The following is an 18,071-nucleotide window of genomic DNA, read 5'->3' as shown; positions in this document are numbered from 1 at the left end:
TCTATTAACCCTCATCCTTCCCTCACGTCCTGGAACAAATCCTTCCCTCGTGGTGTTTTTTTTTTTTTTTTTTTTTTTTTTAATCCAGAAGCCTTATTTTATTTCATTTTGATAATATTTTTTCTATTTTTTAATGCTTTTTTTTTTTTTTTTGGAGATTTGAAAATAATGAAATAGTAATTTAGTAATTTAAGCACATTCCTCACATTCTTTCAACTTAAACCTTACCTAAACCTGCCTAAACATTATAATTCAGCTCAAAATATCTTACATTGGGTGTCTTTGCCGACCTCTTGTGGAAAAAAAATATATAACATGAAATTTCATGACTCTTGCTACTAGATGGCCGTATGGCTCTATTTGGAGCAAATGAGCTGTTCCACTGAGTCCTAAAGCCAGTTCATTTCAGCATGCATTCATTCAGATACACATGTAGACATTATAAAATCATTTTTTTGATAAAGTTTTAGCATTTTTAGGTTTTTCTATGTGTACTGAAGCATTCCTCGCATTCCCTTCATTCCTATGAGGTCAAATTGACCCGCAAGGGAAGTATTTGATACTTTTTTTTAAAATTTCAACCTTAAAACTCCTCGAATCCATTCAATTTGTTTTGTGTGTATTCGTGGTTCAAGTGCGACAAAAGTCCTGGGTTCTTGGACCCCTCAAATGAACACTCAATTTTTTTTTAAATGACCCGAGGGAAAGATGAGGGTAAGAGACCAGAAAGCACATTTGTTGTGTAGATAAAAAAAGTATAATTTATTATATATATATTTTTTTATTTTTTTTTGCATCATTTGACATTTCTGAGGTTCCCAGAAATTACCAACTAGGCCTGCTTAAACACAGTAGCTCAATGAGAACTAGAGCTCGGCAAAATTCAGAAATTCGGAATTGGCTCTTTCAATTCAGGTCTCATTTGAAGAGGTATACTTACATGAATTTGTTTGAATTTCATTGCAAACAAGCATGAAATGGAGTAGGAGATTTACTCTTGCTCATAAATGTGGTTGTTTGTGCAGTATGTAGCCTATATTACCATAGTGTCTGGCTAAGTGTGTCCTGACACAAAATTCCATAAATGATGGTCAGCATCAAGATTGAAAACAGGGATTCTTTATTTTTTGTGGAATTCCCTAATTACAAATTCACAAAATTTCCGTTAATTCATTTTGTTTAAAATAAACAACAACGACAATGACATTAAATCTTCACTCCATGTTTGTTTAACCGTTCAGCACCGTTGTCAAAAATTAAAGACAAATAATACATTCTTTTTTGTGCCCCACACCATCTCTTTGCACATATACAAATTTAGTCATTCAGTAGTAAAAATAAAAATAAATTACAGAGAGGTTCCTAAGACTGTTTCTGTTTAACTTAGTGTTCATGTGGCCGTATCCAGTGTTGGGTGTAACTCATTACTAAGTAATTCATTACTGCAATTTAATTACTTTTCCCTTGGAAAAGTAAAGTAAGGGATTACTTTTTAATTTACTCTATTTAAAAAAAAAAAATGAATTAGAGTTACTTTTCTTGTAATACTGTATAGAGTATAGAACAATTCTATATAAAACAATAATGGATTTAACATCAAAATTTAACATCTAATGTTAAAATGTATGTTTTTTTTTAATGTAACCTTCTCCTTTTAAATACTATGGTCAGTTCAAGAATCATTTATGCAATTTTATATTATTTATTTGAAAGAATTAAAAGAGCAGCTTCGTATATCCTTATATAACTGGTCAATGTTGTTACTGTATGGGATTTAGAAAGTATTTAGTAACAAGTAATGCAATACTTTTTTAGAGAGAGTAATTAGTATAGTAATCTAATTACACTGTTGAAGATACAATTAACAAGTATTAATTACTTTGTTAGAGTAACTAACCCAACTCTGGCCTTATCGACTTTTAATATTGATATTCTGTGCTCATTAACAATCAATACCCTTGAGTTTTATTTTGATAAACAATGATCTGATATACTCAAATCAATTGGGTGTAAAATAACCTAAATGTAAGGGTTCATGACATTTCATGTATTTTACTGATGGTGTTAGTTAATGAGATTATTGAAAAGCAAAATGTTAACAACCCTTATGTGCTCACATACTTGAAGTTAATTGAGATGGCACAATGAGAAACTACTAAGACAGCAGAAAAATAGTGCATATCCAACAATCTGAAAATTCTTCATTATGACAGTCCCAATATAATTTTACATTGATATGTAAGTCAATGTGACCCCATCTATATACAATCAATATACTGTCAAACAATAGGAAATATGCAAATAAATAATGTGATAAAAGTTCTAACAAAGTGCTAACCGTACGGATGAATGAATACGTTAAGATTTTGAAAGACTTTGAAAGACTTTCAAAGATTTTGAAGTTTATATTATGTAATTATGTGTATGCTTAAAACATGTATTTAACATTTTCTTGTATATTATAAATGTAGTTCCATTGCCACTGTAGCACAGCCTGCTATAAAACATACCTGACTGAATCTCTATGACTTAATTATCAATTTCTTACATTTTTTCAGATAAAAAGTGTCTCTGTACTGGTGGCACATACACAATTTACTTAAGAAAAATGTAGCATTGATTTAATATGGGTGACTTTTTTTTCACATATTCACATGGGATATAACAAAAACCCAGAGAATGATGAGTAGACGTATGGATCAGCATAAAGTCCTGCAGCTTGGTCTGATGGTAACTTAATATGAACAGTGTCTCCAACTTGTAAGGGAAGCACTGCACTCCCTGATGCCTGATCCAGGTAACTTTTTTTGTATTCATCATATGTATACATTACTGGCTCATTGTTCCTGTATAAGGCCACCCATACATTGCTTCCTTTGCAATTAACATGGTAGACAAAGTAGTAAATTCCAGGTATTTTGCAAGTGAAGATGCCAGTTTGAGAGTTGTAATTCTGGTTGCCATTATGCAGAATCTTGCTGAAAACAACAGGTTGCCCAACTGGAGGAAATGGGGTTGTCAGCAGAGCTGTAAATGCTGGCATCTCTAGGCCATTCCTACCAATAATGGCTCCTCCAGGCTTTTCTTTCTTGTAACCACCTTTTCCCCCATCTAGCCCAGGACCACTTTCAGGAAGGATTTGCCCGATAAACGGAGCTTGAGCGGGAGGTCCAGGTAGGCCAGGTGGGCCAGGAGGACCAGGTCTTCCAGGTTGACCTGGGGGCCCACCCATTCCAGGTATACCAGCAGGACCTATTGGGCCTGGAAGCCCTGGTTTTCCCTCACCTGGCATTCCAGGTTTTCCTGGTGGTCCATATTGCCCTTTTGGGCCTGGTAGACCAGGCTGGCCCATTGGTCCTGCTGGACCCATTAATCCTGGGATTCCCATAGGCCCTGGATGACCTTTGTCTCCTGGAAATCCACCTTCTCCTTTTACACCAGGCTTTCCAGGGGCTCCAGGTAGGCCAGGTAGGCCTTTGTGTCCATTTTCACCTTTAGGTCCTAAGGAACCAGGTAAGCCTCTCGGTCCTAGTTGCCCCAATTCTCCTGGGAATCCTGGCTTGCCTGGATGTCCTGGGGGCCCTGGTTCACCTTTCGGACCCAGTTGTCCCTTAGGTCCTACTGCACCGCCCTCTCCTTTTAGACCAGGGAAACCAATGCCTCCAGGGGGTCCCATGAGACCTGGAGGACCCGGGAGGCCACTTGGCCCTGGCGGTCCAGTCATTCCATTAAGGCCACCATGACCCTTTTCACCTTTAGGGCCTTGAGGGCCAGGCAAACCACCATGCCCCATATCACCTTTAGGGCCAGGATATCCAGGCTTGCCAAACCCAGGCAAGCCTGGGCCCCCAGGTAAACCAGAAAGACCTGGTTCGCCCCTTCCACCTGGGAGACCTGGTTTCCCTGGTAAGCCATCCAAACCAGGTTTGCCAAAGCCTGGTAGTCCCGGTGGTCCTATTTGTCCTCTCTCCCCTGGGACTCCTGCCAATCCTGATTCTCCAGGTGCACCAGGTTTACCTTGCCCTCCAGGAGCCCCAGGTAGTCCATTCAGTCCTGGCTTGCCAACTCCCGGTAGTCCTACTTGTCCTGGTGGTCCTGGAGGTCCAGAAGGTCCCTTTATACCTGGCAGTCCTGGGAGACCAATCCCATTGTCACCCTTTGGCCCTAGGGGACCAGGGATCCCAGGGAATCCCTTTTGTCCAGGTTCTCCACGAGGACCTGGTTGTCCTGGAAGTCCTTGTCCACCTGGTTTCGCCACACCTGGTAGACCATGTGGCCCTGGAAGACCTGGAGGTCCTGGCATTCCTATCGGCCCTTTACCGCCAAAAGGCCCCAACTCACCCTTCGGTCCTGGTAAACCTATACCTCCAGGTTTTCCTGGCAAACCTGGCATTCCTGGCTTTCCAATTCCAGGGAGTCCTGGTGGACCTTGTGGACCAGGTTTGCCTGGAGGTCCTGGGATGACATGACCAGGAAGTCCGGGAGGTCCCTGGGGCCCTGGAGGCCCCTTTAGACCAGTCTCACCAGGGGGACCTTTCTCTCCTCTTGGAATAGTTTCACCTGAAAAGAGTAACCAGTCAGCACTTCAGAAACACTCAGATTATTTGCATGTCTGGATGTTAAAATGAATGGGTAAATAAGTAAATGAATGTATTTCTGTGAGCTAAAATGAGATTAAACAAAAATTTACTATGAATAAATTGCACAAAAGAGACATGCCCACCTTCCCGGAAAAAAATCTGATGAAAGGTGTTTTCAAGAGGTAAACCCATCAAAAAGATTGAAAAATTGATTCCTGTCAGTTAATTTTGTCAACATTACCATCACAGTTCATTAAAATGAAATTTTAAAAGTAACAATATTCCATCTAATCTATAAATGAATATGATATCATGGAAGCTGCACACAAAATTATTATAAAAGAATTTGCAAAAATACCAACCTTTTCCCATGTGCATGGGTATCTGTGGACGCTCTTTTCCATACTGAGGAAGCAAAGGCATCTCATTTCCATATGGCATGTGTGGCATTTCCTTTCCATGGTAATGGTGTTGGGGTATCCCTTCATTGCCATGTGGCAGGAGAGGTAACTGAGGCAGAGGCTGGTGCTGTTGAGGCAGTGGCTTGTGTCCATAAAATGCACCTGCATGGATATGATGTAGCAGACACAAGTGCTCCACCAGTACAAACAAGTGGGCAGAGAGGAGAGGCCCAGCCATGTCCTGTGGAATGGAGAATATGAGAGAAGGTTAGTAGTCTTGGGAAAACACAAAAAGCTAGAAGTAAGGGCCCACACCAAAGTGTAGTAAAGCACTTCTATACCTTACTCAAGCATTGTTACTAACTATATTGTTGTTCTCATTGCTGAATGATGTTATTGATTCTACAGTGGTTACAGTGTGTCAAAACACTCTGTAATATCACCATCAATTAATTGTAGTCATGAAGTTAGTCATATTGTAGTCATGGAGTGTTTAATATGTATTTATATGTACATCTCTGTGTTAGGGGGCAGCAGAGCAAAATAAGAGCAACAGGTTACTTATTAGTTTATCATTGTTAGTATGATTAGGGAAAACTAAATGATAGGACAAAATGGCTAAGTGTCCCAATATGCTGGATAATTACTGTGTGAGAACCACTAGCTCGTCTTAATGGTTTAAAATATTTTCAATATTGCGATGTGACATTTTTCTTTATCACCAGTTGCTTGCAAAATGATGGACAATGATTCAAATTTCGTGCGTGTCATTTCCCAAGATAAAATTAAGTAAATCATTAAATAAATTACTAAATAAAAAAGTAGGTAAATTAACAAATAACAAGCAAACTTACACTTGTTTGCTTAATTTTGGCAAATAATTTGCTAGTGCAGGTACAAAAATGTGTGTGTGTGTTTGCATGCACGTTCTTAAGCCGATTATGCTTCTTAAGACGACAATGTGTGTGGTCACATAAACGTGTTAAACCATTTTCCTTTATCTGCAAAAGGTCAGAAACGGCTTAAGAATAAACAGAGATAGATTTGTTCCCATTTCCCTCATTTCACACGGCATGTAAACAAACAAACACCTTAACCTGCATTCTGTCAGCATATTGAAGGATGCATCTATGACATGACAGGAAAGCCTATTTATAGGGCTAGTTCACACAGAATGCGATTTTGCTGTTAAAAACAGCAGGTCAGTGGAACAGAAAAGGGCAAGGTCTAGAGATGTGTTTTTTTAAAAAGTTGAACTTAACTTGAGCCCCGCGTTTTCAGAATGCCCTGTCATGCACGAGACCGAGCGCAACGGTTAAAGACGTCTGCCGAGCACGTGTTTACATACATTGAACAACAATGGAAACGAAGCGCAGTAGAATGGAAAATCGTGTTCTGTGTCAACGGCCCTTTATTCGGCAGATTTAAGTGCATCCAGCCATAGCGAGTGTTTCACAGTAGGGTAGGAGAAATATTGCAAACTCCGGCTTTTTCTTGACCCAAGAAATATGGAAAATGTGTTCTCATCTCGTGCAGCCAAAGGACAAGTGGTACAGTTGTAGTTAACTTCAAATATGAGAGGAAAATGAGTCTGTGCAATATGACATTTTGAAACTCGTTCAAAATGACATTCAGGGGTTGTAATGCTTTATTTAACATCACAACTCACATAATTAATAGAATAGGGCTACTCTGAGTGAAATAGCCTATGGATACTTAAGTTTTGATGTCACCACCAGGAATAACCTTTTTTTTTTTTTTTACGGTCTTGTAAACGCAGTTTACTTGCATTGGCAGGTTAATGATTTGTATGCAAACTAGTAAATCAGGTTATTTCAATAAACTGATTTTTGGTAGTTATCAGCATATTGGTGTTCATGTAAACATGCTCATTGTTTGCAACAAAATCAACCACAAATTATGAATGTCATATTATTTTTTTATATTGTCAGTACATCTTCAAAATCATATGTAGAGTGGCAGGTGCTACACACAGCAAGGAACAGTGCAACTTTAGTGAACTTGCGTATACTTTTGTTTAGTATTAATCGCATGCATCTATCTAGCCACTATTGACTGGGCAGCAGAAGTTTCCAAACTAAGTAATTTATTAAATATTTTTCAATTTAATTCAATGCCTTCTGCCCTTTATACAAAGTTGCCTATACAAAGACTGTATTTAGTCCATTTAATTCACATGCAGAACAAGGAAAAGTCTATTATTTAAAAATATATCAGTACATAAATAATATAAAAGTAAAATCAAAAATCACAAAAAAAAAAAAAGGTTTTCTTAAATTAAAAGGGCTTGTCAGATGTTTATTTGTATAGTCATTGGTGGAAGCAATGACCCTCCAAATTCAAATCAGCCTCACATGAGCCACATTAAAACTGATTGTACATTATATCTTATATAATCTATGCCAAACTATAGGCTTTATCATTAATCAATACGAAAAATTATTCATTAAAAAGAGTGATTTTTGTTTGCTGTAACAGATCTACACATTTGTTATACCTAAACATGACCACTAGAGGTCAGTAACTGCCCACAAAACATATATAAACCCTGTTTCTTGTCACTATTCACTGCTTTGTATACAGTGTTGTTTAGAAAAAAACATAAATCTTACAAAAATTCTAAATTATCACACAAATACCAATAAAGCATAAAAGATGTAGACTGTCAATTTTACAAAACTTTACACTGCAAGTTACACAAATAAACAAAAAGGCCCACCTATTGTCAAGCCTCATTTTCAGAACACTATGGCAAAGACAACTTGATTTATTTCTTTCTTTTTTTCTTTTTTTCTTTTGTCTGTTGTTGTTGTTTGAGAGCCATGTCCTTTCAGGTCTGTCCTGAAACTCTGATGAATGAATGGGAAACACAGCCACCGAGCCGGCAGCTGCGCTAAAATCCAAAACGCGAGCCTAAACCTAAGCCGACCCCAGAGTGGAGGGGGCATCTTGCTTTGATTGAGAGTGGAAAAAAAACCTGGAATGCTTTTTATGGAATCGGTTTTTGATTCTAATACATACAGACGTATTGGGATCAGTGTGTGGGTGGGATGCCAGAGCTTTGATTCTCTTTTGTGAGCTACTGTAATCAGAGATCTTGATTGATCTAGCATGAATAGAATGAAAAGACTAAGTAACACATAAACCATTTTTCTTGGGACGCTGCCAGCCAGGTTGATTGCGACTCCAAAGATACTTTCCAACTCTTCCACATATTTAAACCATCTATACAGTATCATCTGTTCAAACCTTACTCTATATTCAGTTTCTCTCAGGGAGAGAACACACCTTTATGAGGCACGTGATTTGTAATCTTTATTTAACCATGTTAAAAACTCATTGATATATGCATTAACAACAATAATGAATAGAAAATCCACTCTATTCTGAACAGTCACAGTGCCAACAATACAGAAGCAAAATAAGTATTTTAAATATTTTAAAAATGCTGAAAAAAAAAATATGATGGGAGTCATAAATGTAAATTACAGGAGTGACACTTAAAAATAAACAGAAGGAATCAATTATCAATATACAGTATTCAAGAGCAATCACTTTTCAGATTGAAAACACATTTTAAACAGATTAACTTCACAGTTGATTTAAATTAATAAATCATTTATCTAATTATTTATTCAAAAGATAATTGATCTCTTAATCTTATTTTTAAGTGACATTCCTATTTATTACAACCTTTGACATTCATTCCTTCATTCATTAGGTCGCTCATTCAATCATTAGGCACCCAACCCAAACACGTCATTCCTCAGAAATGATTTTCCAATTTTCCAGAGATATGTTTTCAGAGGATTTTGTGTCATTCTTAGTTCGGAAAAACAACTCTTTCTCTGTATTCGACAAGGCTGGCATGTCAAAGTGAACAACTGGTCAATGTTCTCTATATCCCCCAAAAAAATTGTGGACATAAAAACACATTCCATCTGAACATTTCTCAATTACCGCTGGCCATGTCTGAAAAGTGACACAGAATATCACAATTAATAGCTCTCATTTGCATCCATGAAACCCACCAGCATTAATCACAAGTGAGATGCCGAAACAATCTCAAGAGAAGCATTTCAAGAGAGGTCATGGAGAGAGAAAAAAACATGGCTCATAAAAGCTTCTGTTCATTCTGAACTCAACAACTCTGTTCACAACCAGGCCCAGTCGAATCTCCGTGATTATCAAATTCACAAGGCTAAAACAAGCATCTCACGTTGTTCCCTCTGGCCTACATCCGATGTTCAATGAAGGTCAAACGAGAAATATGTTGACAAGCGAGGGTCAAAACCACAAGGACTAGCATGACGGAACAACAGCAACCCTACACGTCCACTGCAGAGAGCAGGAATCAATGTTCTTCTTGGCCAAAATTTGCAACCGCAGCATTTGTCTGCTTGGTTTCATGCCACAGCTCTGTTATCGCCCTGCCCTGATTCTAATATAATCAAATTTCCATTCCTCCTTTTCTGACTGCTTCCAGATGTGCCGTCAATTCACAATAAACAAACAAAGAAGAGCATGCTGGGTGTCAACCATATAGTTGATGCTGACATAATACGATGATTATATGCTCAGCCTTGCATTATTTGGGCCTATTCAGCTCTGAAGCCTTTGCTTTTGATTTCTGGCTACAGTGTCCAATTTACAGCAAAACATGTTAGTTTGAAATTGTTCAAAGAAATAAAATGATGGTTTGATTAATTTATAAAAACAAAGTGAAATTCTGACATTTTTAAGTGCAACTTAAAGTTTGTGTCCAAAAGTTAGTCCACATGTTTTGTACGTGCCCTTACTACGGACATAAACTGGGGGCTCGTCCGGGATCTGAACCCAGGACTTTTTGCATTGAGACTCTTTCGTGGTTCGCATTTTCAAGTAAAACCTGTACATTTCAGAATATTAAAACATATCAGTACCTGGTAAATTCAAACTCTTTCCCCACCCGACGGAGTTTTCCGTCATTTGTGACAAAACGCTTTCATACCGATGACGGAATTTTCCGGCTTTCTGTGTTTTCACAGTTATTAAACTGTTTTACGCTATTACGCAACTTCTGAAAGAGTACTGAATCTCTGGATCAAAACATGCAAAAAAAGGAGCAGAATCAAGCGATAAAAGCATTGCTTATGCACGTTATAATCTTTGAAAAAAAAAAATTCAGCTTTCTGTTGAAAAATATAGCTTTTTTTATTAAATGTACCCACATTCAAGTGTTGATTAAAAAGAATGCATGAAGTTTGCTAGAATAAATCTTTTTTGTTTGAAAGCAGAGGCTCTGTTCTTTCTTTGATTGCATGTTCATATACTCATACAACAAAATATTCAAAATATAAGTGAACATTTTCAAAAAAATATGGTGATGGCTGGCAACTTCTTTAAAAAAAAAAAAAAAACACTGTTGGGGAAAGTGTTAATAAAACCTTATATGTCGTGAATATATTCATACTGAATATACATTTTTCTACTTATGCTCTGCTCAGTTAATTACAAATTAATGGAAAGGCCATGGTAAAGTAATGGAAATTCATGAGCCAAAAAGGGAACCCTGCTCTTTTTCCCCAGGTTGCTCAGGAGCGATAGTCAATGTTATAAAATGACCAAAAAGACACTTTGGATAAAAAGCATCCGTAGCATGCCAACTAAACCAAATGAGATGGAACAGATGCAAATGATCACTTTTTTAAAATTTTTTATAGTGATTATAATTTTTTACAGTTGCGTTCCTGTAGCTCAAACAGTAGAGGATGGCGCAAGCAAAACAAAAGTAATAGGTTCAATTCCCAGGGAATGCATGAACTGATAAAATCATTGACTGCAATATAAGTTGCTTTGTCAACAAAATGAATAAATGTCTTTTTTTTATTATTTTTTTTTATAGAGGTTCAGTTTAGGGTGTTGTTCTCCATGCTGTCAAATGGATTCATGATGCAATGTTTTGTAGATTCTCTTTCGGATCTGGCTACTGAATTTGAACAGCCATATGATGCTTTACAGTCAGCATGACCGTGATAATGAGGTGCCGACAGTAAACAGCAGAAGATGCCAAAAGACACACTCACCCACCCTCACACCGCTCCGTGTTCCCACCCTACCAATTACTACAGGTCTTGCTTTTTCTGGAAATGGGAAGAGTGAGTGAGAGAGAGAGTTTCAAGACATTTCTCCCATGAAACAGACATAACTAGAATTCTCTCACACACACATTTACCTAAAAATAAAAGAACATTTCCATAGAATCCATGGAAACTTTCAAATGCTCTCAAGGTTCTTTATAGTAGAAAAAGGTTATTTAGATTATTAAAATGTCCTTTACATTAAGAAAGAAATGGTTCTTTAAGAACTGTTCACTGAAAGGTTCTTAATGATATTTGAATGGTAAAAATACTAGCCTAACCCAAAATATAACCCTACTCATATTCACCAAAAAGAAACCTTGCATTTTTATAATGAAGTAAGTCATAAGTTACACAATATGAGCTGGGCATCGTACTGGTATTCAGTCCAGTGTCGTTCTCGTGTGATACTGCACAGATACACTGAGGTGGAGTTGCAGTTATTCCTCAGGACAGCGGAATGCAGAATCAGCTGACAGAACGGCCCGTCCGCCAGAACTGCTGCCTGCTGTAAAACACATTCTCTCGCTCACTCAGTAACTCGCACTTCTCTCTCAGGTTGAAGGGAAGATTTTCATGTAACCATATGTTTTATTCTATGGGGATTATAATTATTATAAGGCATTATAAGGTAGCAGAAAGCCACTCTTGTTTCCTCCATATAAAAATGGAATTAGTGCAATTTGCGCCTAAAAATACTTTAACAATTCATTTGGAAAGACCTTTTTCACCAGGCACTTGGTACCAAAACTTATTTTCATACCAGACAAGACTCTGGTAGTATCGCTTAGATTATTGTGTGCCTTGTGATAAGTTAAATGCTGTAGTAAAATAATATAAAATCCATTTCTCTTTCAAAGCATGTTTTGCCCAGTATCTGCTACATTCAAAATATTTTGGATTTATTTGTATATCACCAATCCAAATATGAGGCCAATGGTTTTAAGGGGGTAAAACACACAGACATATTTTATATTGGAATTATTTTAATATTCTTATGGTTTTTATTAATATTTTAAATGAGCTTTTATTTGTATATTTTTCATTTTAAATTCAATTAAAGTTTCAATGATTTTGCTGTTTTTGTCATTTTTATATTTTTTTAACATGCCTTTATAGTTTTTCATTCAATTTTATTAATTTTAGTACTTCAACCTAAACTAAACGACAATTACAAATTTCGCCTCGCAACTTACTGAAATCAAATATATTTGACTTTTTTTTTTTTTTTTTTCAGTTAATATTTATTTTATTTCAAGAAACAAAATGTATGGTTTTAGTTTTAGTTAACGAAAAAAAAATTAGGAGTTTAGGGAAAAAAATTACAAGCATGTAAGTGAAAGCATATAAAGGCAAAAATAAGATATAATTAGATTTTACTTAAATTAGTATTTTAATATAATGGTAATTAGTTGCTATTTCATTGCTGTTTTCTTCTTTTTTTAAACTTAACTAAACATTTTACCAAAATTGAAATAAAATATTTGTTTGCTCCTTCTGCAGAGTAAAAGCTCTGGCAGGGCAAGCTAAATATCTACCAATGACACCTGTGCAGTCCTTTAGATCCAATCAATTTCCTAATCTCTATAATTATTGTCTGAACACTTTATCAGAAATGTTAGATGGCGTCAGATGACTCTCATTGTTCACACAGACACTGATGCTGGTGATTTATAAATCAGTGCAAACACAGGCCAGGATCAGCGGTGTTCTTGCATTTGTGAGTGTTTACGTGTCAGATTCCAAGCCCACGTCCCCTAGTTCTGCACAGTCTAAAATCCACAAAAATCTCACTCATATAAAGTGTTACTGCAAGTTGTGCTGGTTGTGATGTCATAAAACATAAAAAAATGCTAAGCTTATGAATATTAGTTAGGTTCTGTACAAAAAACTATTTTAAAACGTGATTTTAACAGTAAAAACTGTAAAAATGCTACAGTGAAAAACTGTTACTTGGTTGACAGAAAGTTTCCCTACTATACACGGTAAATAACTGTGATAGATCTAATGGTACATTTAATGTAATTTTACTGTAAAATACTGTTAAATTTACAGTTTTTTGAAATGAAAACGAACAAGTCATTGTATAATTTACAGTGAAAAACAGTAAATTGGCATTCCCACAATTCCCTGCGTGACACTTCACATTTGATGTATTTTTGTTGAAATAACTGTTTCGTCATAGTTTTCTTAGTTTTTTTTTTCTAATCATTTATGTAAATTAAGGTTGAATGTTACATTTAATGTTGTTAAATTAATGTTTATTGTATTTGAAAAATTTCATGTGTGTTACCATGATGGTGTTTAATGTTTGTGTGAATGACACTGTGCATTAACTTTCTTGTGAAAAACTGCTTGTGATGAGCTTTGATTGATCATGAGACTTTCATCACTGCTGTGATTGTTGGTTGTCAGTGTATTACAATGGTACAAAACAGATATTAATACTTCAATAGGTCGGTAAATTAACATTATATCAGATAATGAAATACGATTTATTACTGTAAATTTTAAGTTAAGTCCTTTTAGTAAAACTTAAAATGTTGCTACTGTATTTTTTACGGTAAATTTCTGGTAACCACAGCTGCCAGTTTTTTACCATAAATTTAACAGATTTTTTTTTACAGTGTAATGGTAATGTTTTTATTATGGTGTGGACATGATGCCAGTAACTGTTAAGAAATCTCTATACCAAGATCAAACTGCTTCCTAATTCCTATTATACCTGTATATTTGTGACACACACTTTTCCAATTATTCCAAGAAAAGTACTCATAATAAATGCATAAATGTTTGATCAAACCCAAGCCTTTTCAGCCTTGCAAATATCTGGCGTCTTAGAAACCAAATCGAAGCACAGAGCCAAACCTCTCTTTTAAACAGAGAACTGTTGGTCCGCCACATTTTGGTGTTCGTGTTTCCGCACAAAGCTGATTTGACATGAGAAACTTTTGCCAGGGAAGACCTGTAATTCTATAGTCTACGATGGAGAAGATTTGTACGGTACACAGCTTTTGGCCTTCGGATAGAGGTCAGCACAATAGCCGCATTCATGATCCAAACTGCAGTACGTGGTAGTAAAAACAGTTGTTTGATTTTTTTCCAAATAATACACGTCACAAAATAATTCTATGGAACCCAATCCACCCACAACCCTACAAAATCTCAAGCAAGACTTGCCTTCCTTCTATTTCCTTTGTTCCCTATTTGTGTAAGAGTGAATGACTTTCATTCAGATCAAAAACAAAGTTATAAAACATCAATCTGTTAATAGCCAGAGGGAAGTAAGGGAGGAGCATTCACAGGTCAGGCTACGTCTGTGACTGTTTAATGAATCAGGCTGCTCAAGAAAGTTCCAAATAATGGGAAGAAAGGGAGACCGCAGGGTTGCGAGGTTCAGAGGGTCGTTCCATGGAGATTAAAGATGCTCCACAGCTAAACAACTCTGAGAACAGAGAACTAGTTCTTATTCGGAACTGTTCCGTTTGGTTCCAAAAACCAAAAACAAATCAAAAACACCAGAACCGTATGATTGGATCTAATGATTCGCTCACTGACTGAATCAGAATCGTTTCGAAGGGTTCTTCACTGAATTCAAAATGTATTTTAAAAAAAAACCTCACTGTGCTATGTGTATTTAACTCTTTCCCCGGCAATAATGGAATTTTCCGACTTTTCACTGTTATACGGTATGCGTTCCCTACATTCTATTACACATCTTCTGAAAGAGTCCTGAATCTCCTGATCAAAACACAGGCAAAAATGGAGAAGAAACAAGCGATAAAAGGATTGTTTATGCACATCTTGCAAAAAAAAAAAAGAATGCATGAAGCAGTTGTTGTTAAAAATCAGTGGCTTAGTTCTTTCTTTTGATATATTGCATGTTCAGATATTCATATAACAAAATATTAAAAAATATTTTAAAAATTGTGAAAATGTTTTAAAAATGCTGGTGCTGGCCGACAACGAAAAAAAAAAAAAAAAAAAAAAAGCTCTGACGGGGAAAGAGTTGAGGCTTGTTAGACTTATGCAAACTGGTTGTTTACATGACAATATGTTAAATATACACATTCAGAACAGATTTCTTGTAATAAATGTTGCTTTAATTCTGAATAAATATATTAATATTTAACAAAAATGGTATTGTTTTTGTTTTGTATATTTGTTAATAGTGCTGTCAAACGATTAATTGCGATTAATCGCATCAAGCATAAAAGTTTGTAAATATGTATATGTGTGTGTGTGTATATATGTATATATATATATATATATATATATATATATATATATATATATATATATATATATATGTATATGTATATATATATATATATATGTATATATTATATATATGTATATATATATATATATATATATATATATATGTAAATGTATATATATATACACACATACACACATGTATATATACAAACTTTTATGTTCAATTTGTCAGCACTATTTATTTATATAAGTATATAGTTTGGACAAATTATTGTTCAAGTTATACAAAATTAGTATTGGAATCATTAAGGAACAGGAACTGGATTTGCAATATGGAATCATTAAATTTCTTGATATTATTAAAGCGGTGCTATGCAGTTTTGCAATTTCTTCAAAACAAAAATTGGGTCCGCAGGCCCAAAGTTGCAAGGGTGGTTTTTCCGCTCACAGGCACTAGGGGGGTGCGAGAAGACCACCATTCAACCCGAAAAAAGTCATATAACCATTCCAATGACTCCGAAGCTGTTCAGTTAAGGTAAATTAAGCTAAAAAAAACTGCATAGTTCCCCTTTAAAGGCATAGTTCACCCAAAACTGAAAATTCTGTCATCATGTACTCACCCTCAAGTTGTTTCAAACCTGTATGAGTTTCTTTCTTCTGCTGAACACAAAAGAAGATATTTTGAACAATGTGAGTAATCAAACAGTTGCTGGTCACCATTTAACTCCATAATATGAAGAAGAAAAAATACTATGTAAGTCGTAGGAGACCAGAATCTGTTTGGTTACCGACATTATCCTTTTGTGTTAAACAGAACAAATTCAGGGTGAGTAAATGATGACAGGTGAACTATCCCTTTAAGTATATAGTTTGCAATAAATAAAAAAAACAGTAGATAGAATCTTAGAGACATCTCAATAAATGGCTTCCTTGAAAGTACTGTGAAAAGAAAACTTAATCACTAAGGATCGTCAAACTAAACAAATAAGACAAGCATTATTACGAACACAAACTCTACAGATACCAAAACATATTCTGGATTAAGACATACAACGTCCCTGGTCGAATTGCATTGACAGTTTATCTATTTTGTGATCAATGTCAAGATCAGAGTGGAAAAAAAATGCATTTTTGCAATCCTGTTGGACTAGAGAAAAGGATCAAGAGGGAAAGGTTAGGAAGAAAGATTGCCAAGCACCAGAGCTTTGCCTCAGTGTCCAGAGCTGTTCGTGTGCCCACAGGAATGGATCTTCTGAACCCTGGAGACATAACATCCAGCACTGATCGCTGTAGGAAGCTGGGAAAATCACACACAGCCGCCCTCCGGCTCACAGCCATGCCCAGTGCCAGGAAAATCAAAGTGAAACTAAAGTGAATGTGGCTCTATAAATATACAAACCCTTGAGCAGAGCTGGATAAAGTCTCTTGCACAACAGCAGGTGTGGCATGCAGCAGGATATGAGTTAGATTCAATCGGGTGTAGGAATCCACACTTATATTCAATCCAAAATTAAATAAAAAATGTGCCACTTGGGTTTCTTATTAGTCAAGATTAAAATAAATAAATAAAAATTTAAACTCCCCAGAAATTTAAAGACCATTTATAATGCTATATATAAAATACAAAAATAATTTCTTAAATAAAATAAACAATTCTCTGGGTTCCCAACCCTTGTGAAAAATGACTTTTCATGAATTTTCCAAGACTTTTCTACTCGTTTGTGACTGGAAAACACTTGCCAATAAAATATTTCACACCCAAGAATGACAAAAAAAAAAAAAAAAAAAAAACATTTTTGTAATTTTTCATATTTTATTAAATACCATAATTTTTTTCATGCCTTTTTTTCCCCATTAATATTAACAATGGAAACCCCTACTCCACAATCTACACAAATCCAAGAAGATGGATAACCCAAAAAATAATCAAGCTGCATCATCAAGGAACATCTATCATGAACTGATGTTCCTCTGCATGTAAAATCCCATTCAGATCAATATCAATACTTAAAGCAATATTTCAAGTCACTTATTTTATTATTCATTTCCCCCCCTGACAACATTCATTACATATGTACAGCACTCACCTCTCTCTCTCTCTCTCTCTCTCTGCCTCTCTCTGTCTCTGCCTTCTGTTTATCTCTCTCTCTGAGTGAGAAGTGAAGGACGAAGGAGATCCAGAAGTCAGAAGGAGAAATGTAGTTAAAGGCTTCAGGCAGTGTGGTTTCCACTTTTATGGGCAGGTAGGAGGGGCAAGGCAACTCCTCAAAGGAGGTGGGCAGAGGGGAAAAGAAAAAGAGAGAAAAACGCTCACGTAAGCCTCCACCCAAGGCGTTGATGCAGTAGCTATTTGGTTCAGTTATGACATTTACCCACAGTAGCCTAATATATTTACTTATTTAAGCCATTTAAATGCTTTGTATTCAGAAATAAAGTTTCAGAATATCAGCCGCAAGAAGATAAACTTCACCATTTATTGATACCGTTTAGTTAATATTGAGTAACTTAATTTTTAGACACAATATCGTCAGTACATCTGTCTATTGCCCTTTGAATAATGAAAATATTTTCCAGTTCATCTCGGAGCAAGTGTTTCGTTCCTGAATGAATAAGTAAACTTAAGCGTTTTGAAGTGTTCGAGTAAATGATTCAATGACTCACTCATGGGCTTTATCCGAAAACTAAAAAATGCTGTCTTCGGAGCACACATTCTCAAGGTAGGAAGGCAT

At 35.9% G+C, this 18,071-nt stretch overlaps 1 protein-coding gene across 1 annotated transcript; it reads right to left on the bottom strand.

Annotated features, from left to right (window-relative positions):
- Positions 1 to 1,099: 1,099 nt before the first annotated feature.
- col8a1b (collagen, type VIII, alpha 1b) lies at positions 1,100 to 17,566 on the bottom strand. The gene is made up of 3 exons (XM_084116058.1): positions 17,430 to 17,566; positions 4,943 to 5,222; positions 1,100 to 4,560 (listed from the first exon to the last, which is right to left on the bottom strand). Exons 2-3 carry the CDS (start codon positions 5,217 to 5,219, stop codon positions 2,651 to 2,653), a joined length of 2,187 nt encoding a protein of 728 aa, XP_083972184.1. The 5' UTR covers positions 5,220 to 5,222; positions 17,430 to 17,566; the 3' UTR covers positions 1,100 to 2,650.
- Between the last annotated feature and the right edge of the window lie 505 nt (positions 17,567 to 18,071).

This window comes from Abramis brama (assembly GCF_963993115.1).
Source record: "Abramis brama genome assembly, chromosome: 6".
Lineage (NCBI taxonomy): Eukaryota > Metazoa > Chordata > Actinopteri > Cypriniformes > Leuciscidae > Abramis > Abramis brama.
The sequence above is the reverse complement of the archived record's forward strand: the minus strand, read 5'-3'. Positions and strand labels throughout refer to the sequence as shown.

Coding starts and splice junctions, on each gene's coding strand:
- col8a1b (XM_084116058.1), bottom strand. CDS start 5,219: ATGGCTGGGCCTCTCCTCTCTGCCCACTTGTTTGTACTGGTGGAGCAC. Junction 4,561..4,942: donor ACCCATGCACATGGGAAAAG/GTTGGTATTTTT, acceptor TACTCTTTTCAG/GTGAAACTATTCCAAGAGGA.